We start from the raw sequence: 25121 nt of genomic DNA on the forward strand, positions 1-25121 counted from the left end.
TCAGGGTTAAGTTTTATGGGCTATTTCCTCTCTACCTAGCATTACTAGGATTTACTAGTAATTTCCCGAAGAGAATTATCAACTATGACCACCATCACCACCCTTTCCATTATGTGTGTGTGTGTGTGTGTGTGTGTGGTGGGGGGTGAGGCTAAAACCCAGGGCCTTGTGCAGGCAGGCAAGAGCTCTATCGCTGAGTAACTATTACGCCCAGACTTCCACTAAATATTGTGTTCTACAAGTTAGAACTCTTAACTAAAAATCATGAGCTCCACCTCTAGCTCTCAATTCTGCCAGAAAATTCCACTGAGCATGGAACTTCCTTATAGCCGTACTGCTTTACTTTCCTACAACCAGCCGAACAGGAGCACTGTCTCTACATGAAGGCTACTGCAATGCTGAAAGCTGAAAGGCTTTCAAAGACGAGGCTTACAAATGGTGGCCCCGCTGGGCAGCAGCCTGTGTGCTTGCAGTCTGCTGCGTAGACTCTACCCCAGTTCCTCCCTCTTCTCGCATTTGCTGTGAGATTTCCCCAAGACCTTTCCTTCCCAGGTGAAGTTACAAATACCACATTCCAATATTTCAGTATTATTTTACTTTGGAAACAACTGGTTAATAATTGGTGTGAGTCTGCAAAGTAGACTCCGCCAGTTCACCATGTAAATTAGTTATTAGCAATAATTTGGAGACTAGGCTCTTGGAGGACAAATGAAACAGGAAATGTACCAGTTAAGCGGTTTCTTCACTCAGTCTCTGCTTATTCTATCAGCTACTTAGGGAGAGAGCAGTGTTGGAGTCTTTGGAGCAAGTACAGCCTCGTTTTCTCCTACTGCTCTTGGTTCTACCAGTTTTGCTTCCCATGTTCTGAAGTTACTGAATGTGTAAGGATTTAGGCTATGAAGCTCCCCTAATGAAGTGGTCTCTACTGTGAGATCAGTACCAGTGCTAACAGTCCCCAACTCTAAAATAAGCTTCATATACTTTAACAGCCACTTGACTTCTTTAATTAATGTTTGCATGGTATAACTTTCCCATCCCTTAATTTGTAAACCTATCCGTAACCTTACATTCAGAACAGGATCTTGTATAGTTGGTGTGTGGATTACTACAGAGCACATAGCTAACACATATAGGTCTTGGGTTCAATTCCTAGGCATGCAGGAAAAGATGCTTCTTATAGACAATTTTCTTTTACCCAGTCTAATAATCTCTACTTTCAAACTCAATGCTTTTTTAATTTTTTTCATTCACACTTGTTTAATATGATAGCAACTATCCAAGGTTAATTTCTTGAGTTATGACTATTACAAACGAAGATGCAAAATTTACAGCCTACTTCAAAGAGGAAGTAAAATAACTCATTAATATTTTAAAATGGACTATAAACCCAAAATGACATATTTTGGATACAACTAGCTTAAATTAAGCATTCATTTTATTTAGTTCTTTCTCTTTTCTTCTAGTGCTAGAGGTCAAAGCCACAGCCACATACATGCAAAGCAAGCATTCTACCAACAGAACTACACCCCAGCCCCTCTTCTAAAAATGATACTACTATTCAATTTAAAGTAAGATCCATGGCTCACATTGTATTTCTACCAGACAGGGCCGGGCTAGATCATTTTGATTTGACACTGATATGGCTGAGTTAAATCCATTATCACACTCATTTCCATGTTTGTATGGTTGCTTCTCTTCTATCTTTTCCTCCTTTGGGTTTTTAGTTGCTCTTTAGCTGGGATATTACTTATAAGTATACCACTGTTCTTGTCACTGCTCTGGGATTTGAACTTCGTAAGTTTTTAATGACACCAGTCTATGTTCATAACATTATACTACTACATACAGAAGGGAGAATCTGACAGTAGTTAGCATGAACTCCATTTTGTTTTCTCCTTCATGCTATAATTATCAAACATCTATTTCTAACATAAGCTCTACTAGAACAATATGTTGTTCAGTTAGGTTTTAATCAGCGCTCTTTTAGAGATGAAACATCCTAACCTCTTTACTCGTTTGCAGACTGATTTTCATTCGATGTTCTTGTTCCTGAGGAACATGGAACATTTCTTCAGCACCTGTCTGCTGGCAGTGGATTCTCTCAGCACTATGTCAGAAGCAGAGCTTTCAGCGGGCTAGACAGCTAACTCCCTGGGTAAAAGTGCTCGCTGCCAAGCCTGACAACAAGGTGGAAGGAGAGAGCCAATTCCCAAAAGTTATGCTCTGACTTCGCATGCACTCTGGTGTGCACACATTACAAGGAATAAAAGTAAAAGAGCAAAGCTTACTTTGAAAGGATATGTATTGGTTATAGCATTTATGATAATATGTTTTTCCTCTTCAGTATTTCAAATGTCTTCTGGCATGTGTGGTTCCTAACAAATTATTCTTTGTCCCTCTGCACTTAATGTACCTTTTTTTTTTTTTTTTGGGCTAAAATTATACATTTTAGCATGACATTTCTTTTACTTTGGATATGTTTGAGTTCACAGTCATCAGTTCCTAGGACATTTTTCATCACTAGTTTCTTAAACAGAGTTTTAGACGTTGCTAATGCCTTTACTTCTCATTCTAGGATTCCAACTGCAAAGTCAGGCTGCGTGTTAACATCCCAGAACTCACTGATGGTCTTGCCAGCTTTCTTTTTCCATGTTTCACCTTGGGTATCTATTGCTGCAACCATGTTTTTATAAACTATAGAGCACACCCCCTTTATTTTATTTCACTTCTCTCAGGGACCACTGCTGTACACATTTATGCAATGTATAGAAATTGTTTTTTGTTTTTTAGAATACTAGTTGAAAGGGTAAATCTTTCCCCCTTTACAATATCCTGAGCAGAAGCACAACTAGTTTTATCTGTACAAATACCTAAACAAGTATTTTTAAATTTATTTAATGATCTATAAAACAATGCTCAAGGGGCTGGAGAACTGGTTCAGCAGCTAAGAGCACTGGCTGCTTTTCCAGAAGACCTGGGTTTAATTCTTAGCACCTACAGAGTGGCTCTCAAGAGTCTCTAACTCCAGTCTCAGAGAATTCAGCATGCTCTTTTGGTCTTTGTGTGCACTACACATGTGTAGTGTACAAACATCTATGCAGGCAAAACACACACACACACATATTAATTAAAATAAAAACTTTTTATAATTTAAAAAACAAAACCAAACAATGCTCAGGCCTTCAAAGAAGAAAATAGCACCTAGCCTAAAGCAGTCCTCTTGTCAGAATGATCAACACAGAATCTTAGTTGAATGATTGTAGAGCCATGGAACCCAGCCTCTAGGAACTAGTAACCGCTGGTACTGAATCCACTTGAGAATACGTGCTTCTTCAGCTTCTTCATGCCTATTTTATCTACTTCTGCATGCACGTTTTCTCTTTCATCTCTTTAGACATTATTAATGGCTGATTTCCTGATGCAGTATAGAAATTCTCATCTTCGGTATCAATTTTATCTGTCTTTTTTATAGTGTCTGATTTTTATAGGATAATTATTTTTGAGAAGTTTGGTTTTCTCATGTGGCAGTAAAAATCTCAAATTAGTTCTTTGAAGATATACAGAATCTAGTAAGTTCATTTATGAAAATAAAATTGAAAGTCTATTGAACAAACAGGCATGAAGGCCTGTTTTTCTTTTTAAAGAGAACAGGGTCCAGGAGTGGTGGTTCAAGCCTTTAATCCTAGCACCGTGGAGGAAAGGACAGGTGAATCTCTGTGAGTTCAAGGCTAGTCTGGTCAACATAGTTCCAGAATAGTCAGGGCTATGTAGAGACCCTGTATCATTTAGGGGAAAAAAAAACAAAAACAAAACAAAGGAGGGATATCAGATAAATCAGATAAAAGGCAGCACAATGGCTTTATGTATGTATGTATGTATGTATGTATGTATGTATGTATGTATATACACCCCCAAACAGGATTTTGGGATTTTATTTATTTTTATTTTTACACATATTTATTTATATGGATGCATGGACATATTTATACAATGATGGACAGGGGAAGTGGTAAACAGAGGAAGATGTCAGAGGACAATTTGTGGGAGTTGGTTCTCGCCTACTATGTGAGTCTTAAGTCACCAGCCTTGGTAGCGAACATCTTTACTTTTTTGGCCATCTTGTTGGCCCTGGATTTTCTTTTCTACCCTTCCTTCTTTTCTTTTGGAGAACTGAGAATTTTATCTTCTTTAAAAACTAAATCTGATTCCTTTCACTTCCTAGCTTTTATATTACTTTGCCAATGGTAAGAATATTTGTGAGCTACCTTATTTTGCAGAGACTTTTAATATATTCTATAATATTGACAGGATACACAAAACAAAATGGTTATTTATAAGAGTATCTATATTTGAGGGAAGACTAGAATTGAAAAAATATGAGCTACTTGCAAAAGACTGAATATTCATAATTGAAAAAGAAAAGTATCTGTAAAACAGACATCAGAATTTAGGTGTATCTAATAGTGCATCAGAACACTGGCTGTTTAAGCCAAAGAAATTTGATTCTTTTAAACTGGTGCTTCTTAAAACAGTTCTTGTTTTCATCTTTACACCTGTTTTGAGAGCTAAATCTCTGAACTCAAAAGAGAAGCACTGTTGCAAACATTACAGGCATGTGTGATAGGGCTCCAGTAGAGAAGGACCCGTTCCTCCCCCAAATCGATTCTAAATCACGTAATTCCCATTAATTTTCCATGCTTCAAGTCCAGCTTCTCATAGGTCTGGGAAATGGAAACTATCCTGATGAATGCCGCCTCTGTAAGGAATTTCTGAGCTTACGGCCACAGTGAAGGGCAAGAATTCAGCTTATATCCTACTCACTGCTGCCCTCTAGGTTTGGCATAATTTATAATAAACAGGCTAAAATCCTTTAGGAATAATTGACATTCTTTTCCAGCAGTGACAGGAAAAAGAAAAATAGTGATTACAAACCAAAAACAATTTATAAGAGAACACTTTTGATTATTATTGAATTTTGTTCTTGTTAATTCAGTGAGCTCTTCTCCACTATAAATTTAATCCAGTGTTCTAATACCTGAACAGTCAAAAGATATTTCTGATAGAGACATCAAACCATATGTTCCTTACTATTGCTAGTCAAAAAAAACATACTCAAAGAGTGTGAAGCCTCTGAAATTTTTATCTCATAAAGTAATCACTGTCACAGACAATGGGCGTGATGCATGGCCTGAAGTTTTACATGTCTGATTCCCTAACAAAGCCAATTCAAGACTCTGAGGCAGTGATCTACAATGAAAACCAGCGCCTGGGTGGAGCTCCACCCTGCTATTTACTGTAACATCTATGACCTTGGGAGTTTCTTAACTGTCCTGTCTTTGTCTTTTACATGCTCAACTTGTCATATGTACACAATAATAAATAAAAAGTAGGAATAAATCCTTCTAAAGTGAAACAAGTTTTTAAAAGTTTAGGATGAAGACAAATCAATTTAAAGACCATGCCATAATTAATGTATTTAATTGGAATTGGGAGGTGAAGTCATTCCCCCTGTTGGTATATATCAATTACATAAAAATAATTTATTGTTTTCACTATCAGCTTTAAAAATGTCATGAACAAATGAAGGCTACCCCAGAAAGCTTATCATATACAATGTAAGTAACCTAAAGCCAGATGAGGAAAAGGAAATGGACCTGGTTTCTGCCTAGAATTCCCAAAGTAGTCTCTCATGCTGCAATAAGGTCAGCCATTAAATATTTGTTCAGAAATATGAACTGCAGAGCAGGTGTCTTGAGCAGAGTGAGAATGGCCTTTCCTTCAGCATCTACAAGAGTGGATGGAATCAGGAACACAGAGTCTAAACCACACAGAAGCATGGAGCTTGTTAAAAGGCTTTGCTTCTCTGTGACACATTCGTCCCTACTGAGAGCCTGGGAGAGGGGTTCAGATGCAGGGCATCTAAGAACCACATTTCGAGAAACAGTGAGATGATGCTTTCAGTTTTCATTTAACATTTACTTCCTATTTGCATATAAAGTAAGTGTAAGGTTACCTCATCATTGAGCCAGTTTAGATGGTTTAGAGTTTGAATATCTTTGCGTGTAATGGTCAAGCGGAACGCTTCACTGAGGACTTCATCCTGGTTACCATTACGAAATACATTCTTTATTTCTTTCTCCATTTCCTAAAACAAAAGATGGAACACATGGTTTGGCTTCTCCCCAGTCTCCAGACTGTACTCACCACAGCCAATACTTCCGAGTTTACTGTTGTCGGTCTGCAGCTAACGTTTTCTTCCTCAGCACCCCCCCACCATCCTTAGTCCTTTCTTTCTCACACAATATTCAGATCCTTGTTTCATATCAGTTCCTGAAGACTAAAATAAACTTTGCTCAAACTTTCCAAGCTCTTTAAAGGGCTTCTTTATGTTTTATATTTCTGGTTCAAATGGTTTCCCAAGACAGAAGCTTACACAAAAGGCACCATGGAGTAAAGATAGCATCTTTTAGTTAAGTTAGACGCACTTTTCACAAACAGTATTTTGTTTAACTTTTAAAGATAAAATATGGAATTTAATAAAACTGTTAAGAAGGATGTGAGGAAGAGACTTGAACAGTTGTCCTCATCAACTTTGACCATGAGACCCAATATGGACAAGTTCAACACAACCACCATAAACGGGCTGCCCACGCATGCTTCAGCATTGCCAGGGCATAAATTTCATTTTTTTCCCCAATAAGTATGTGATATTCACTGGTTACATGCAGTTCTTTTCATCTTAATGGTGCTGAAATCAAACTGAGGACCCAGGCCTTACACATGTGAAGCAAACACTCTACTACCAAGCTGCATCCCAGGTCCAATAATGTTCTGAAAGAGGCATGAATTAAGGAACATAAGACTTCTAAGTATCTTCAAAAATGTTCACAACGATTATTGTTTAAAAAGCAACATTACAAAAACAATGTATGAAAATATCATAATGAAACCCATTTCTTTGTATACTAATTAAAAAAACAAGACAAAACAAAAACACAAAAAATGGTATTTCTTAGCTTTTATGACACAATATGTTATAAAATGATTTCCTATCTGAGCCTGGTGGTGCAGCCAGCATATATAAAGTGGTGGGCTCATAATACAAAGAGAAGTATGGCTTTATGAATAAACCTAGGTGTAGGGACACTGCTGAATTGTTTGGACAACCCACGCAGCCTTTCTAAACAAACTGTAGATTTTTTTTTTTCGACTCAAAATTTAACTGTGTAGCTCTGGCTGGCCTGGAACATCTATGTAAACCAGGCTGGCCTCAAATGCAGAAATTCATATGCCTCTGCTTCTGGTATGCTGGAATTAAAGGCGTGTGCCACAACACCCAGCTCTACTGAAGGAATTTTCTTTTCCTTCCTTCCTTCCTTCCTTCCTTCCTTCCTTCCTTCCTTCCTTCCTTCCTTCCTTCCTTCCTTCCTTCCTTATTTCCTTCCTTCCTTCCTTCTTTTTTTCTTTTTTTTGAGACAGGGATTTCTCTGTGTAACAGCTCTAGTTGTCCTGGAACTTGCTTTGCAGACCAGGAATGTACTTTACCTCTGTAATTTCAGGAAATTCGTTTTCACTATCAGTTAGCTCATGACTTTTTTTCCCCGTTTCCTGGGCGACTGTGACAGGAATCTCCTTTTCAAGAGGTACACGAAGGTGCAGTTCTATGGAATCAAGTACTGCATGTTCCTGCTCCTGCAGTCTCTGGAAAGATAGAATAAGTGGGACAAAGAAATCTACCACTTAACTTCTGTGAGGTGAGCCAGTCTGCACACCAGCTGTTTACAGTAAATGCTGAGCTACTACATGAGTGTGGAGCCATCACTCAAGCACAGCTAACTCCCCGACAGCTCCAGCCTGGATATGCTATTTACTTTATCATCGTAAAGAAAAAAAGAGATTACATTTACTTTTCTTTTTTATGTATGAGTGCTTTGCCTGCATGAAGTGTACCAAGACAGGTGCCCCATCTCTGAAAAGGCCAGAAGAGGGTGCCGGAACCCCTGCAACTGAAGCTCCTGAAGGCTGTGAGCTGCCATGTGGGTGCTGGGAACAGAAGCTGAGTCCCTTGTAAGAGCAGCAGGTGCTCCTGGCTGCCGGGCCGCCAGTGCAGTCCTTACTTTAATCTTAACACTTCTTGTTTCTTACCTGGTTTTGAAGCTGCAGTGCCAGTGCTTTCTGTTCTTCAATCTGGCGCAATCTTTCCCGGGCTCGAGAATCATAAACACTAGTTCTAGAAAATGGAGAGCAGCAGAGTCAGACCAGCGTCTCAGCGCAACCACACCTCTGCAATGCACTGCAGGTACCCAGCGTTAAATAGAGCTCACAATACAGACTCCACTCAAACCTCACCACATGTACATTTCAAGACATAGGAAAACAACACAGTCGTTTAAACTCTCCCACCATGCTTACTGGAGTAATGTAGGTAGAATAGTGTGACTTCTGTAGTAAAGCCCCATTTCAAAAGTGTGTCTCTTAAGGAGGCTGGTGAGAGGAAAGCTTCACTAGAAATCCACAAGCAGAAGTGGGTCCCAGAGAAAGCAGTACACTGTCCAAAGACCAAAGGCTGATGAGTACTGAAAAGACTTTGCTGCTTGAAATAAAATGCTTTCAATAATTTCTCAAACTTTGTAAAAACTCAACAGTTTATCTAATAACAAAATAAAGGCATTTACTTTAGCCTTTATGCGGTGGTGGCGCATGCCTTTAATCCCAGCCCTCGGGAAGCAGGCGGATCTCTGTGAGTTCAAGGCCAGCCTGGTCTACAAGAGCTAGTTCCAGGACAGGCTCCAAAGCTACAGAGAAACCCTGTCTCAAAAAACAAAACAAAACAAAACAAAAAGGGTATTTACTTTTCTTTTTATACATAGCTAACTTTGGAATATTTTCCAATTCAATTTAGCTTCAGCAATTGTTACATAGTTTACAAATATAAAAATAAAAATCTCCTAATTGGGGCTGAAGAGAGGGCTCAAGGGTTAAGAACTTCAGAGGACTTGGGTTCAGTTTCTAGTACCCATATGGAGGCTCACAAACTCTAGTTCCAGAAGACCCTGTACCCTCTTCTGGCTTGTGTGGGTACTACATGCATAAGATGCACACACACAGGCAACACACTCACATACACATCAAATAAAAACACATAAAATCTGGGGAAAAAACAAACGATTGTAACTCTAAGAGAATCTGAAAAACCTAATACCTGAAAAGTACAAATACATAATTTTTTTTTCTAGACAGGGTTACCCTGTATCTATCCTGGAACTCTTACTGAGTAAAAACAATTAGGATAATTAGTTGTTTGATTTCTTTCTAAATGAAAATTAAATGAGAAGAAAAATAGTATCAAAAACAGTAACTTACAATTCTTTGATCCACAGCTCTGCCTGGAAGAAAGTAGGACTATAGATGGGGAAAGAAAATAAACAAGAGTAAGAAATTCAAAAATTTTCACCAACAAAAGCAATAGTCTCAACAGTTTGTAAAATTACTTTGCAATTATGGATTGAAAGATAGGCAACTGACACAAAGTAACTAACTGAAACTTAAGAACATGAACACTACACACGTACTAAAAGATGAGCCAGTGCTCAGAAGGAAATGAAGTTCAGCCCAGTACTCTTGTATGAGACATGCATATGGAGAAGGGAATCACTGAGCCAAGGCAGAGACGTGCACAATCAGCTACTCCAGAGATGGCAGGCCTACTCCAGTCTGCAACACTCTTGTGGGCAGTCCAAAGGAGAAACACTGAGTAGGATCACAGGAATGCTAACTGTTCCAACAGCGTTTCCCCTCTCAACTGCTTTATCTCTTTGCAAACCCCTAACTAAGGGATCTACCACACAAACAAATGTTAGAAGAACATTCTTCCAAAGGAATCCTTTGAGGTCCATAAAAACAAGTAAATACAGCATCCAAATGAAAGTTAGGAGACCTGGCTCCATTTAGTTCTGTGATTCCAAGCAAGTCACTTCACCTCTATGGGCTCAGCTTCAAGATGTGTAAAATACAGAGAGGTTAGCTTCTTTTGGTCCCGAGTCACCCTGAGGCCGTGACTCGGCAGTAAAAATACTGTTGTGCCTGTCAGTGTCATTAAGATAACAAGAGCTGAACGCTGCGGCACAATGAGCACCTGATAAACAACAAAGTCAGAAATCTTCAGTAGCAGTGTAGTTCTAGTGTATGACACAAATAAAAAGAATCAACACGAGAAGATGTTTATTACATGATACAAAGATGCAAAAAGAATTACCCATGATTCCACATGAACAGGTCATGAATTTGTCTGCTTGATTGAGAATAGAGGTTTTTTTGTCTATAAATTGCTGTATCCTCTACAACTGTCTGGTACAGAGCAGACCCATGACTGCTGAATAAATGAATAATGTAGGGGCAAGTACTTCTCTTCAATGGACTGAGCTATCTGTTGGCTCAGGAAGGACAATTATAAGGGAAACTGAATTTCTACAGAGATTAAACAGTATTTCTTATATAACCGAGACATACAATAGTAAGAGCTACAAGCAGAGTTGTTCTTAGTGCTCTGTATGTAAAACTGCTCTAGTAGTTTTATACATTGTTAAGCCTCATGAAAATCTCCATATTAATTCATCTTCAATATAATATGTAACATGAAATTATATTACTCATACTTTATAAAAAACGAACAAAACCACCTTGAGGTTCAGAAGGACAAACTGTATTGAAACAACAAGTATTAGCTGTCCAATTCCAAAGACTATGCTTTTTCCTCTCATGCTAAAATGTATTTCAGTATGCTAACACATTAAACAACAAGGAAAACTGAGGACTTGGGCTACTCAAGGGGGCATTTTGGGCTTTCTGGGAAGACCACTTATTTGGGAAAGATTTACTTACTAAGCACCCACCACTTTGAGGCACTACAATTAGTACTGGGGAGTTACATGCAAAGACATTAGTAGTAAAGATATAGGGAGGGTGGAGTACTTAATGTCATCTGGGAACTCAGACACCACCTAGAAAAAATAACACCTGATTCAGATTTTGAAAAGTCAGAATTGGGGGGCTGGAGAGATGGCCCAGAGGTTAAGAGCGCTGACTGCTCTTTCAGAGGACCAGGGTTTGATTCCCAGCACCCATATGGCAGCTCACAACTGTCTGTGACTCCAGTTCCACAGGATCCAACACCCTCACACAGACATATATGAAGGCAAAAACACCAATGTGCATAAATAAATAAATTTTAAAAAAGTCAGAATTAATCAGTGGTCAAGCAAAGAAAGGGAATCCCAGGCAGAAGAATCAAGAGTGTATGAAGTATAGAGGTGTGGATGCTGCATTCTGGGAAAATAGGGCAGGCCCTCACCATAGGAAGCTAACTGAAAGGCAGTGCCTGAAACTAAACTAGAAGGCAATCAGCCAAGTCTTGAAAAAGCAACTTTAACCTAGCCAAGGACATCATTCCATCTGCTTTGTTAAACAGCTCACACTTGAAGTCATTTCTAGGAGAAATCCCCCATAAAGGAAAGGCACACATGGTAAAGAACCAATGGGAACGGAAAGTAGTCTATCTACTATCAACTTCTCCCAGGAGAGAATACTAGCTTCTGTTTACTTCTCCAGGGTGTGTCTGTAAGCACCTTACTATCCTCACATCATGGTCGTCTTTGTACCATCACTCAGAGACTAGGTCTCATGGACTCAGACAATGGGTTCAGACTCATTGTGCAGATGAGGATGACGCGATCCTCCTGCTCCCACTCTGTGAGTGCTGCAGTTACAGGTACGCACCACCACAGCTGCTTTATGCCACTCTTCACACTGACAAAGGTGGTTTAAGAGAGTAAAAGACTCACATGAAGGCCACAAAAGCAAAAAGCAGAAGTTAGACCTGACTCTAAACACCACGTAAGAAATAATGAATCCAACTAATAAAGTCTCCTTGAAAGACTTAACAGAGAAAATGTTAAAAAAAAAAATACCTAAAGCTTAGAATAAATGCGGGAGCTGCAAAGTAGAGGAATGGGCTGAGACAGCATTCGGTCACCTGTAATCACCTCCTGACAACTGGCTACTAATCATCATCCCAGCAGTCACACTGCCACGCTGTGTGGTGGCGCACAGCAGGCTATGGAACTGCTACAGAGAAGGGCTTGAGCCCGGGAGCAGTGACGCTCTATGTGGAAGAGCGTGTCTCAACTGAGCCTCAGACCAGTGTCACACAAGCTGAAGGAGAAAGTACAGTAAAGATAGAAGGAATAGTGATAGAAGACAAAAAACAAACTAACAATAGTCTAGTATGTCAAGACACACGCAGGAATCTATTTATAAACAGGGCTTCCTCACTGACTTCCATGGTTGGCATTTGACCAGAGACTTGCTCCAGCCACCTTAGATAAATAGACCTCACCCCAGTCTCTGTTACTTCACTATTCTTCACAGCACTGATAATCACCACTTATTGCTCACTACTTGTTTCTTACCTTTATAATAAGAAGCTCCTGGCAGTGGTGGTCCATGCCTTTAATCCTAGCACTCGGGAGGCAGAGGCAGGCAGATCTCTGAGTTCTAGGCTAACCTGGTCTACGTAGCAAATTCCAGGTCAGCCGGGGTTACAGTGAGACCCTGCCTCAAAACCAACAATAACAAAAATGCCAAACGAACAAAACAAACAATAAAAACAAACAATAAAATGCAGCTCCTGAGAACAGGGAGTCTTAATCACTCTTGCTATCTTAATGTCTATACCAGTATCTGACAGAGAGTAGGTTCTCAATAAATACTTACTAAAGGAAAGAAAGTGCCAGAGAATTTGAGACTTGTGGAAAACTTCTTTAATAACACACATACACATTTTGGCTTAACCCTAAGTTTAATAAGGTATCTTGAGGTAATTGAATAATTTAATGATCATTAAACCTTTTAAATGACCAGATATGAATTTTAGAAAGATAACTGTGGTTAGAGCATGAACAGAAGACCACAGAAAACTTAGCACGATGGAAGACATAATGAAGAAGAGTGAAGGCTGGAGGAAAAGAGATGGAACAGGAAGTCACTGAGATAATTTGAAAAGAACATGAAAGAGATTTGAAAAGAGGCAGTTTTACATTATTGACTTTTAGTGAAGGAGCTGTGATTATGGAAGGAAAATGGCTGACCCTTCCCCTAGGTTTACCTGGAAGCTGGAGTTTGAGATTCTTTCACTTTGAGTAAAATCACAGAGTCTGATCCTAAACAAAGAAATACAAGAGCGTTTCACTGTTAGTAAAATCCCACCATTTACCATGTCTGATTTCAGTTTAAGCTTCTACACTATGCTACACTCTATGTCACAAACGCAGCATTAAGCATAGGGCAAATATCAGATAGCGTAAGGATAAAGATGGAAAGAGAGGAACAGTTTCGCTTTACTGAGACTGGAAACTGGTCTTGGGAGGAGCCTCTCCTCCCAAATAAGGACATCATTAAAAACACAGGCATGTCTGTCCATCAGCATTGACCCGTCTCCTCCTGTTTCTAGGGATAAGAACATGCCACAATTTTAAGTCTTGAGTTTTAAGTAAGGTGAAGAGAAGGAGATAGAAAAAAGGGAAGATGAAAGACAAAGTTTGAGTTTATAGAAATAATTTTAAAAGCACAGATTTTATCATTGAGTATTAAATGCCCTTCTGATGTGCTATGATTCTACCTTGACTTAGAATATTTATCACACAGAACAAGGACAGGACCAATGTCAGCTTGATGTTTGCTCCAGTCTGGCTTCAGCTCAGGATCTACTACATGACATGTATTCCTGAGGTTTGAGAATTTTTTATTTTAGATTTCTAGAAAATAAAAAGATAGTTCTCAGCAAACCATTTCACAAAATGTAACAGAGGTGCCCATGAGTAGTTAAATAGTGATATCACTAAAAATTAAATTCCCAAGTAAGGATTTTCAGAAAGTGATGAGACTACTAACAGCAAATCAAATGAACTGAGAAAGGAGGGAGAGCCTTCAGAGATGTGTGCTGTGTGTCGAAAGAACCCTCTATCTGAACACAATCTAAAATGAGGATAACTACATCACAAAACTGTCACCGCCATCAATGATCAGACAGGATAGTTGGGCTAGCTGAGGGTTAGGTAGGAGATTCTTCTTTCTCTTTTTGGTTTTTCAAGACAGGGTTTCTTTGTAGTTTTGGAGCCTGTCCTGGAACTAGCTCTTGTATACCAGGCTGGCCTCGAACTCAAGGTGATCCGCATGCCTCTGCTTCCTGAGTGCTAGGATTAAAGGCATGGACCACCACTGCCAACTGAGATTACCGCCCAGCTGAGATTCTTCTTTCTAACTAAGGGTTTTCAACCTTTCTGAGATACACAAAGTTTCTATCAAAATTAAAATACTTGCTTAATGTCTGAAAATTCTCAGGACTTCAAAGAACCTCACTTGCATTGTAAAGTAAGAGAAACAAAAAGAAGTTACTGAAGCAGTCGGGTTGAGTGAGCTTGGACTCTTCTTTGCTCACAAAGTTAAAATATTTAGCTTAGCAAGGTGGAGCACTCCTGTAACTTCAGCTCTCTGGAAGCCAAGGCGGTAGGACTGCCCAAGTTCAAGGCCAGCCTCCTATACAGCAAGTGACAAGCAGCCAGGGGTACATAGTAAGACCCTTAAAAAATATTATATCATGTCATTTGTATACAGAAAAAAAAAAATACCCTTTTAAAAAAGGAAGGAAGGGAAGAAGGGATGGAGGTGGGGGAGAGAGAAAAACAAGAAAATAGAGGAATGAATTTTATTTGTGGGTTTGGTTTCATCATGGCATGGCTAATTGAATCATATGTATTTAATTAAAATTGTAAACGTATTAAGTTATATGTATTACAGGTTTGCCTGCAAGAGATAGTGACTAGTTACTGGAGCTGTTAGTAGTATCTACCTTCAGACTGTGTGTTGGGTGTCGGCAAGTTATCTGGCTGCTGAGGAGCAGAGAGGTGATGGTGAGGCTGATGGTACGGATCAGAGTCTTTGGATCCAAATGCAACATCTGGGGTACAGGACGACAGGGAACGCGCATTATGGGACAACCGATCCTGCGTAGTTAGAATGCTGGCTGATCCAGAGGATGAAGAATCAGAGCCGACTGCATGAGATGCACAAGAGTTTCCATTTCTCAACAGTGAGTCTTTCAAAGAGTTCTTACTGAAACTAAGACACCGAGATCTGTAAAAAATGGATACAGTTTCAAAATTAAATAGTCAACTGTAAAATTAAGTTTACGTAAGATGCCTTTGTGACTCACAGGTGCAAAGGAAAATGTGTGGTGGGCTTGGCTACAGAGAACTGTTTCCCCGTGACCATCTGCAACAGCTGCCTGTAGATCTCTTTTTCTCCTTCTTTAACTGTCTATAAGGGAGAGAAAAGAAAAGTTCTTAAATATGAGGCAAACATTTCTCAAACAAACATGTAGATACTCTCAGAATCTGCCAAGCTCTAGTAGTCCTGAAGACAAAGGAATATTGTATCTTGATAATACTCTCAAAGTGTGCATAAGAGGAGCTAAGCAGAATTAAACCTCAGAGACGGCTTGTTTTTGGAAAATTATGGCGGATATAATAGTGCTGAGAAGCTATTGAAAATGAAGCCAGAAAGCCACAAAGCAATTATTTAACCACTCAAATGATAATCAGTCCAGGAAAAAAAAATTTAAGACTTCTGAATTAGAATCCCAATAACCCCTTGAGTCCTGAGCCAATTACAAAGGTCCCGATAAGGCAAGCAGTCAGGCTCTGTCAGTGGAAAGGATCTTGTATTCCATGCAGGGCTAAGTATTTTCTGAAAGTGGAGTTCATTCCACCATTTAATTACTTATTTTTCTCTAAGTCTCAATTTAGTGTTTAAGAAAAATCCTCATATAATCTGTAACATTTACTCACTGACTTGAACATCCACTATGCTTTAGTCACTTGAGATTTGGCATTGAATAAAATAAATTTCCAGCCTTTGTGGAGTTTATATTACAGTTATTAAAGGGACTGTCAATCAAAAACTTGTTCAAAGCACAAAGAAAATTAAAGGGCAAGGAAGATACAAACTGATGGAGGGGAAACAGCAAGAAGGTACAACTTGCTAAAAAGATGATCTTTCAGCAGAAACCTAAACTAAGGAGGGATGTAAATGATGAATACATACATATATGTATATAAGCACATATATAATATATATATGTAAATGCAAAGTCCAAGGCAGGAATGTACTTTAAGTTTTAAAATCCATGAAAAGGAAGAGAAGAACAAATGAGGTCACTGGGAGAGAGCGTTCTGTAAGCACCTCTAACCCTGCAAAGCATCTACTCTACAAAGAAGCAATGCTAGGCTCACTAAGAAATGACCTGGTGACTTTCTGTAGCCACCAGTCTTCACAATATGAAATTCATTGTGTTAGGGTTTCTATTATGACATTTCATTAAGTGCATTCACATTTTATGTAATTACAAATGTTTGGGTTTTTTATGATCTATCTATCTATCTATCTATCTATCTATCTATCTATCTATCTATCTATCTATCTATCTATCTATCATTTATTATGTATAGTGTTCTGCTTGCATATGTGCCTGAGAGCCAGAAGAGGGCGCCAGATCTTCTTGTAGATGCCTGTGAGCCACCATGTAGTGGCTGGGAATTGAGCTCAGGAACTCTGGAAGAGCAGCCAGTGCTCTTAACCTCAGAGCCATCTCTCCAGCCCTATAAATGCTTGTTGAAAGCAGAATGAACTGAGAGGCAGAGGCAGCCAGGCATATCTCTGTGAGTTCAAGGCCAGCCTGGTCTACAGAGTTCCAGAACAGTCAAGGCTGTTCCATAGAAAAACCCGTCTCTAAAAACTAAACAGAAACAAAAACAAAGAATTAACTAAAACAATTAACTATGAAAGTGACTAGACACTAACATTTCTCTTCCTGAACCTTTCAGTGTTGCTGCAAAGTAAATTATAATTATATTGTCATTATAATGTTACTTAACTAGACGCATTTAAATTGTGAAGCAGGACAAATCCAAATTGTCCTGAAATTTAAACAGCTAAGTAATTAAAACAAAAGGTAAAATTAGGTAAACATTTGGCGGATGAATAGATTCCAAGGAGCGAATAACAGTTTGTGATGTTCTCTGCAGGGCACTGGGGTCCACACTATTTTATACCTGGCACATTCATATTACAGCAACGATACTGATGACCTTGTCTAGTGCTTGAGATATTGGTCAAGTTCTTCAAAATAAAGAGCTGGAAGTTCTTGTGGGACACCATAAATGACAACAGTCAGGGGAACAAGGCAGAGAATATCCCAGAAGAGAGGGGACACTAGGAATCAAGAAGGGACAGGATAGCTCAACCGCATGGAGAGACAGAAAGGTGACCTAAAGAAAACCAGGAACTGGAGAGACTCGTAGAGAAAGGCTGAGAGTGCACACAGCCCTTCTGACAATGAGCAGCTCCAGACTCAGGAGTCTTCCTACAGGGCAGGCTTCCCCTGGGAAGAAATCCATTACGCGAAGTTCCACAGTCCGGATGGCTATGGTCAGTGACACTGTTAGCTATTAAAATGGCAGGCTTGAAGGACTCTGAGGTTAGACCTTTCCTTGGTAAAACCAAGGACTAAACAGCAGGATTCAGTTACCGGCCAGAACAGTAGGACCTAAGTCTTACTTCTGGCCCTGAAGGATGATAGTAGGAAAAAATTAAAAGTCTTTGTTTATTGTAAACTAGTCTTTTTCTTTAACTTTGCTTCTTTCTTCTTTTCTTTCCTGTGCTTCTCTGTTTCATCCTTTGTTTATTACTTTTACCTTTATTAACTTTTAAGTTCCCAGGATGTTCTATATTATTTTTGCCTCCCTTTTTCCTATGTTCATAGTCTAGTAGTCATCTGTAAATGTTTACTTATATTTTGCTTCTGTGTTGCTGCTGTCATGGCAATTTGATTTTTCCCTTCTGAATGATATGAGGTTTAAGCCCCCAAAGGCCGCTCCTCCCATATAAAACCATAAAGACAGCCATCCAGGTTGAGGATAAAGATCTTGCTACGCAAGAATCAGGATGAGAGTTTGGATACCCAGAACTAACTAGATGCCTTTAGGAATGGCAGCTAGACTAGTTCTATCAGTGAGTTCAGTGTTCAACAGAGGGACCCTGCCTCAACAAGTAAGGTGGACTGCTATGGAGAAAGACCCTTGACATCAGTTTGGGGCCTCTACGATGCATGCCTGCACACCCATACAAACAAATGTATGTCCCTCACACAAGTGTTGGTGTTAGCCTCCAGGTCAAGTCTGGGCGTAAGGAGAGCTGACCTATAACCTCCATCTGCCAGTTAGACCCCATGTCCAAAAGGTTCCTCTACCCCCTAAAACAGCCACCAGCTAGCTCAAACACATAAGCCTGTGGGGACACTTAACACTCAAAACTTACCCATCACAGACCCACAACAATTTAAATAACGGATGAATGAAGAAGTCAGTTGGAGGCTTAGACACTCAGCAAAGGGATATTTTCAACACCATAGCAAAACAAAAGAAAACAATCTGAAAGGAAAATTTGGAGATTTTGACTTCTTAGAAAATCATTTTACTAAGGGCTACAGAATGGTTCAGTGAATAAGGGCACAACCCGGCTGACTCACGCTTAACCTCTAGGACCTGAATGGGAGAAGGAAAGCACTGATTGCCCGTGAATGTGTGAGTGTGCTTGTGTGCGCACGCGCGCACGCACACACACACACACACACACACAACAAACAAATGTTTTTTTTAAAAAAAAAGATGGCAGGAATCCTAGGACAGAGAGGGCCGGAGGAAACAAGCTCCACCGGGAGCAGAGGCCAGGAGCAAATCCAGCCCTGTGAGCCAACCCAGTTCTGGAACACTGGCAGGCCAGGATTGAGCCAATGGCCTGATGATCGCCACTGGAATAGGAGTGGGACTGAATCAGTTACCTAAAACACAGAGAGAACAAGCTCCACTAGGAGCAAACCCAGTCCCGGGACACAGGTGGATCAGGACTGAGCCAGCGACCAGATCCAGAATCAGAGATCTCCACCACGACAGGTCCAACTCCAAGCCAGGGACTTCTGCAGGAGGAGATTCAGACCAAGATTTACAGAAACAGATCAAAGCCAGCAGCCTAGGTTAAAGCAGGCCTGAGACAGCAAACTCCAAGGGAGCAGAGCAAAGCACAGGAGCACTGAGTTGCCTCCAGGAACAGGAGTAAACAACGGGATAACTAGAACTGTGACGCTGACTGTACCACAAGGAACAACCATCTGAGCTTTGGATTCACTGGCACCTAGAAGACTCTTCAACAGAATCTCAGACAGCCCCAACCATACCTACTAGAGGAAAAGATGAGTAGAAAAGATAAGATCACACGCTACACCACAAAGAGCAACACAATACCAGTAAAACCTAAAGACCCTACAAAAGCAAGACCGGAACAACCAAATATGGATGAACCAGAAGAAAATGATCTAAAAAATAACCTCAAGAGAATGTTTGAAATTCTTAAAGATGAAATGAGAATTTACCTTAAAGAAATGGAGGAAGAAACAAACAAAAAATTGGAAGATATCAGCAAATCATCACTTAAAGAAAACCAAGAAATAGAACTCAAACATATAAAAGAAACTATTCAGGACCTGAAAACTGAGATAGAAAAAAATAAAGAAAACACAAGCCAAAGGAATTATAGAAACAGAAATCGTGAGAAAAAGATCAGGAACCATAAATGCAAGCATGAACAACAGAATACAAGAAATGGAAGAGAGAATCTCAAGCGCTGAAGATACAATAGAGGAAACAGACTCATCAGTTAAAGAAAACATTCAGTTTAACAAAAGCTTAACCCAAAATATCCATGAAATATGGGCCACCATAAAAAGGCCAAATCTTAGAATAATAGGTATAGAAGAAGGAGAAGTTCAACTCAAAGGCACAGAAAATTTATTTAACAAAATCATAGAAGAAAACTTTCCCTACCTACAGAAAGATATGCCTATGAAAATACAAGAAGCTTACAGAACACCAAATAGACTGGATCCAAAAAAAAAGTCCTCTTACCACATAATAATCAAAACACTAAACATACAGAGTAAAGAAAGAATATTAAGAACTGCAAAGGAAAAAGGCCAAGTAACATATAAAGGTAGACCTATCAGAATTACACCTGACTTCTCAGTGGAGATAATGAAAGCCAGAACGTCATGGTCAAGCATTATGCAGACATTAAGACACCATGGATGCCAGCCAAGACTACTATACCCAGCAAAACTGTCGATCACCATAGAAGGACAAAACAAGATATTCTATGACAAATCTAGATTTCACCAATACCTAGCCACAAACCCAGCCCTACACAAAATACTAGAAGGAAAATTCCAATCCAAGGAAGATGGCTACACCAAAGACAATTGATGATCTCATTACAGCAAATCCTGAAGAAGAAAAAATGAACAAACTAACATCACCAATGATGAAAACTAAATTAACAGGAGACAGCAACCACTGGTCATTAATATCCCTTAATATAAATGGACTCAACTCACCCATAAAAAGGCACAGGCTAACAGATAGGATATGAAAACAGAATCCATCCCTCTTCTGCATATAAGAAACATATCTCAACCTCAAAAACAGACATTGTCTCAGAGTAAAAGGTTGGGAAAAATATACCAATCAAATGGACCTAAGAAACAAGCAGGTGTAGCTATCCTAATATCTAACAAAATTGACTTCAAGCTAAAACAGTCAAAAGAGACAAAGAAGGACATTTCATAATAGTCAAAAGAAAAATCCATCAAGAGGAAATTTCAATACTGAACATCTATGTCCCAAATACAAGGGCACCCTCATATGTCAAAGAACACTTCTAAAGCTTAAATCATATATTAAACCCCACACACTAATAGTGGGAGACTTCAACACTCCCCTCTCACCACTGGACAGGTCAATCAGACAAAAAATGAACAGAGAAATAAGAGAACTAACAGATGTAATGACTCAAATGGACTTAACAGACATCTATAGAATATCCCATCCAAATATAAAAGAATATACCTTCTTCTCAGCACCTCATGGAACCTTCTCAAAAATTGACCACATACTCGGTTACAAAACAAACCTCAACAAAACCAAAAATAATTGGAATAACCCAATGTACCTTATCAGATCACCATGCTTTAAAACTAGAAGTCAACAGCAATACCAATACCAGAAAACCCACAAACACATGGAAATTAAACAATGCTCACTTGAATCATCAATGGGTCAAGGAAGAAATAAAGGGGGAAATTAAAGACGTCCTAAAATTCAATGAAAATGACCACACAACATACCCAAATTTATGAAAGACTATGAAAGCAGTGTTAAGATGCAAGTTCATAGCACTAAATGCCTACATGAAGAAGCAGGAAAAATCCCACACTAGTGAATTAACAGAACATTTGAAAACTTTAGAACAAAAAGAAGCAAACTCACCTAAGAGAACTAGACAACATGAAATAATCAAAGAGCTGAAAACAACAAAATAGAAACAAAGAAAACAATACAAAGAATCAATGAGACAAAGAGTTGGTTCTTCAAGAAAATCAACAAAATAGACAAATCTTTATCGAAACTAACCAAAAGGCAGAGAGAGAATATCCAAATTAACAAAATCAGAAATGTCAAGGGGGACATAACAAACACGGAGCAAATACAGAGGATCATCAGGTCATATTTTGAAAACCTGTATTCCACAAAATTGGAAAACTTAAAGGAAATGGACAACTTTCTGGATAAATATCACTTACCAAAATTAAATCAAGACCAGATAAGCAAATTAAACAGACCTATAACTGCTGTAGAAACAGAAACAGTCATCAAAAGTCTCCCAACCAAAAAAACCCCAGGACCAGATGGTTTCAGCTCAGAATTCTACAAGACTTTCAAAGAAGAACTAATACCAATACTCCTCAAATTATTGCACAGAATAGAAACAGAGGGAACATTGCCAAACTCTTTTTATGAGGCTATAATTACCCTGATACCCAAACCACAGAAAGACAATACTAAGAAAGAGAATTACAGACCAATCTCACTCAAGAACATTGATGCAAAAATACTAAATAAAATACTAGCAAATCGAATCCAAGAACACATCAGAACCACCATCCACCATGACCAAGTCGGCTTCGTCCCACATTTGCAGGGGTGGTTCAACATACGAAAATCTGTCTACATAATCCACCATATAAACAAAATGAAAAATAAAAACCACATGATCATCACATTAGATGTCAAAAAATCATTTGACAAAATACAACGTCCCTTCATAATAAAGGTCTTGGAGAGAGCAGGGATACAAGGAACATATCTAAATATAATTAAGGCAGTATACAGCAAGCCAACAGCCAACACCAAACTAAATGGAGAGAAACTCCCACTGAAATCAAGAACAAGACAAGGTTGTCCACTCTCTCCATTATCTATTCAATATAGTTCTTGAGGTCCTAGCTAGAGCAATAAGACACCAAAGAGAGATCAAGGGGATACAAATTGGAAAAGAAGTCAAACTCTCACTGTTTGCTGATGATATGATAGTTTACATGAGTGATTCTAAAAATTCTACCAAGGAACTTCTGCAACTCATAAACACTTTCAGCAACGTAGCAGGATACAAGATTAACTCAAAAAAATCAGTAGCCCTCCTGTACACAGATGATAAAAGGGCTGGGGAAGAAATCAGAGAATCAACACCCTTCACAATAGCCACAAATAGCATAAAATATCTCGGAGTAACTCTAACCAAACAAGTGGAAGACTTGTATGACAAGAACTTTAAATCTTTGAAGAAAGAAATTGAAGACACCAGAAAGTGGAAAGACCTCCCAAGCTCTTGGGTAGGCAGAATTAATATAGTAAAAATGGCAATCTTATCAAAAGCAATCTACAGATTCAACGCAATGCCCAACAAAATCCCAGCAAAATTCTTTAAAGACCTCGAAAGAACAGTACTCAACTTCATTTGAAAAAGCAAAAAACTCAGGATAGCCAAAACAATCCTGTGTAATCAAAGAACTTCTGGAGGCATCACAATCCCTGACTTCAAACTCTACTACTGAGCTACAGTACTGAAAACAGCCTGGTATTGGCATAAGAACAGACAGGAAGACCAATGGAACCGAGTAGAAGACCTGGATATCAATCCACACATCTTCGTACACCTGAAATTTGATAAAGAAGCAAAAAATATCAAATGGAAAAAAGGAAGCATATTTAACAAGTGGTGCTGGCATAACTGGATATCAACATGTAGAAAATGAAAATAGATCCATATCTATCACCATGCACAAAACTCAAGTCCAAATGGATCAAAGACCTTAACATAAAGCCAGCCAAACTGAACCTTCTAGAAGAGAAAGTGGGAAGTACACTTGAACACATTGGCACAGGGAACCACGTCCTAAATAGAACCCCAGCAGCACAGACACTGAGAAAAACAATTAATAAATGGGACCTCCTGAAACTGAAAAGCTTCTGTAAAGCAAAGGACATGGTCAACAAGATAAAATGACAGCCTACAGAATGGGAAAAGATCTTCACTAACCCCACATCAGACAGAGGTCTGATCTCCAAAATATACAAAGAACTCAAGAAATTGGACACCAAAAGATCACATAATGCAACAACAACAACAACAAAAATAGAGTACAGACCTACTCAGAGAATTTTGTGATTTTGGGTATGTCTCTAAAGTAGGGAACTAGGAACTAAGTTTGCATACCCCAGATATACTTAACAAATTGTGGTCCTTTCTCTCTGAGATCTGCTGCATATGATAAAATGTTTAAGTTTTCTGCAGTGGACCGTAACTATTCCTAGCAGGCAGTGACCTTTGACATCTCCAAGAAGATCATAGGGGCCTGCAAAGATGATTCCATCTGGATTGTGGTAACTCCACTAAGCTGACAAATACCACACAAAGATCAGTTTTGGCCTACAAACTGCTCAAGACAACTTCAAAGTGTTTAGCTAAGACGGTACAGCCTCATAGACCACTCCAGTCAGGACTTTCGATAAGCTGTGAACTTTCCCATCACACCAAGATAACAGCTCTCCCAGAACTTGACCATTATCTCCATTTTCTGAGGGTTCCCCAAAGATTCTGTCACTCCCAGACAACAGAAAATAAATGTAAAAACAGGATACCCATTCCCAAAAGGTGGGCTGGTGGTTTTTGGCTGTTTGGTGGATTATGGATGTTTATTATTGTTTAGGTAGGTTGGTTGCAAGTTGTTATTGGTCATGGTCAGGTAGGAAACTAAATAAAAGAGATTAGAAACCAGGCGGTGGTGGCGCCCGCTTTTAATCCCAGCACTCGGGAGGCAGAGGCAGGCGGATCTCTGAGTTCGAGGCCAGCCTGGTCTACAAGAGCTAGTTCAAGGACAGGCTCTAGAAACTACAGGGAAACCCTGTCTCGAAAAAAACAAAAATCAAAAACAAAACAAACAAACAAACAAACAAAAAAAGAGATTAGATCAGGGATCTCATTCTGAAAAGAAAAAAGGGGATTATAGAATGATAGGAAAAATGGTAGATTATTGAATCTACATTTAAACTAAAAAAAAAGCAACTACTAATCTCAAATATTTTACATTGGTATGGGTTTTTGTATACTGATACAAATTTATGGTTATATTTGTTATAATGTATATATTTCTACTCTTGTTTAAGGTATTGTGCCTATGATGCGGCGAAGATTGGAAATAACCAAAAATAGTCCTTTTATAATTATTCAATTTTAATATAAGGGGAGATAAGGGAACTTACAGAACCAAGGGTCCAGCGAAGCCGAAGGTGAGCGCAGGGCAGCGCAAACGAACGGGGCACCTTCCGGCTCCCCAATCCTATTTAAGGGGAATGCTACCCTGCTGGAGCAGCCACGCCCCTGAACGCAGGGATTGGGCCAGCTGCCCCAACATCTCCCCTTTTTTGTCTAAATAAGACAGATTCAGAAACCAAATACAACTATATACAATGGGAACAGATCATATAAAATTACAAAAAGTAAACAATATCAGGCGAGAAGTATATAACGAAGAATTTTTCTAATCACTCTACTTTGAGAAG

The 25121-nt window shown here is 39.1% G+C and overlaps 1 protein-coding gene across 9 annotated transcripts in view; it reads right to left on the minus strand.

The window, feature by feature from the left end:
• The window catches only part of Senp1 (SUMO specific peptidase 1), a 62901-nt gene that overhangs the window by 10716 nt on the left and 27064 nt on the right, over positions 1-25121 (minus strand). For all 9 annotated transcript variants that reach the window (XM_038342949.1, XM_038342947.1, XM_038342950.1 and 6 more), the window contains 7 exons: positions 15269-15372; positions 14906-15189; positions 13163-13217; positions 9364-9402; positions 8146-8230; positions 7546-7701; positions 6014-6145 (listed from right to left, as the gene is read on the minus strand). In XM_038342949.1, the coding sequence (XP_038198877.1) occupies positions 6014-6145; positions 7546-7701; positions 8146-8230; positions 9364-9402; positions 13163-13217; positions 14906-15189; positions 15269-15372 (855 nt within the window). The remainder of the gene's footprint in view (positions 1-6013; positions 6146-7545; positions 7702-8145; positions 8231-9363; positions 9403-13162; positions 13218-14905; positions 15190-15268; positions 15373-25121) is intronic.

Source organism: Arvicola amphibius, chromosome 9 (genome assembly GCF_903992535.2).
Source record: "Arvicola amphibius chromosome 9, mArvAmp1.2, whole genome shotgun sequence".
NCBI classification, from domain to species: domain Eukaryota; kingdom Metazoa; phylum Chordata; class Mammalia; order Rodentia; family Cricetidae; genus Arvicola; species Arvicola amphibius.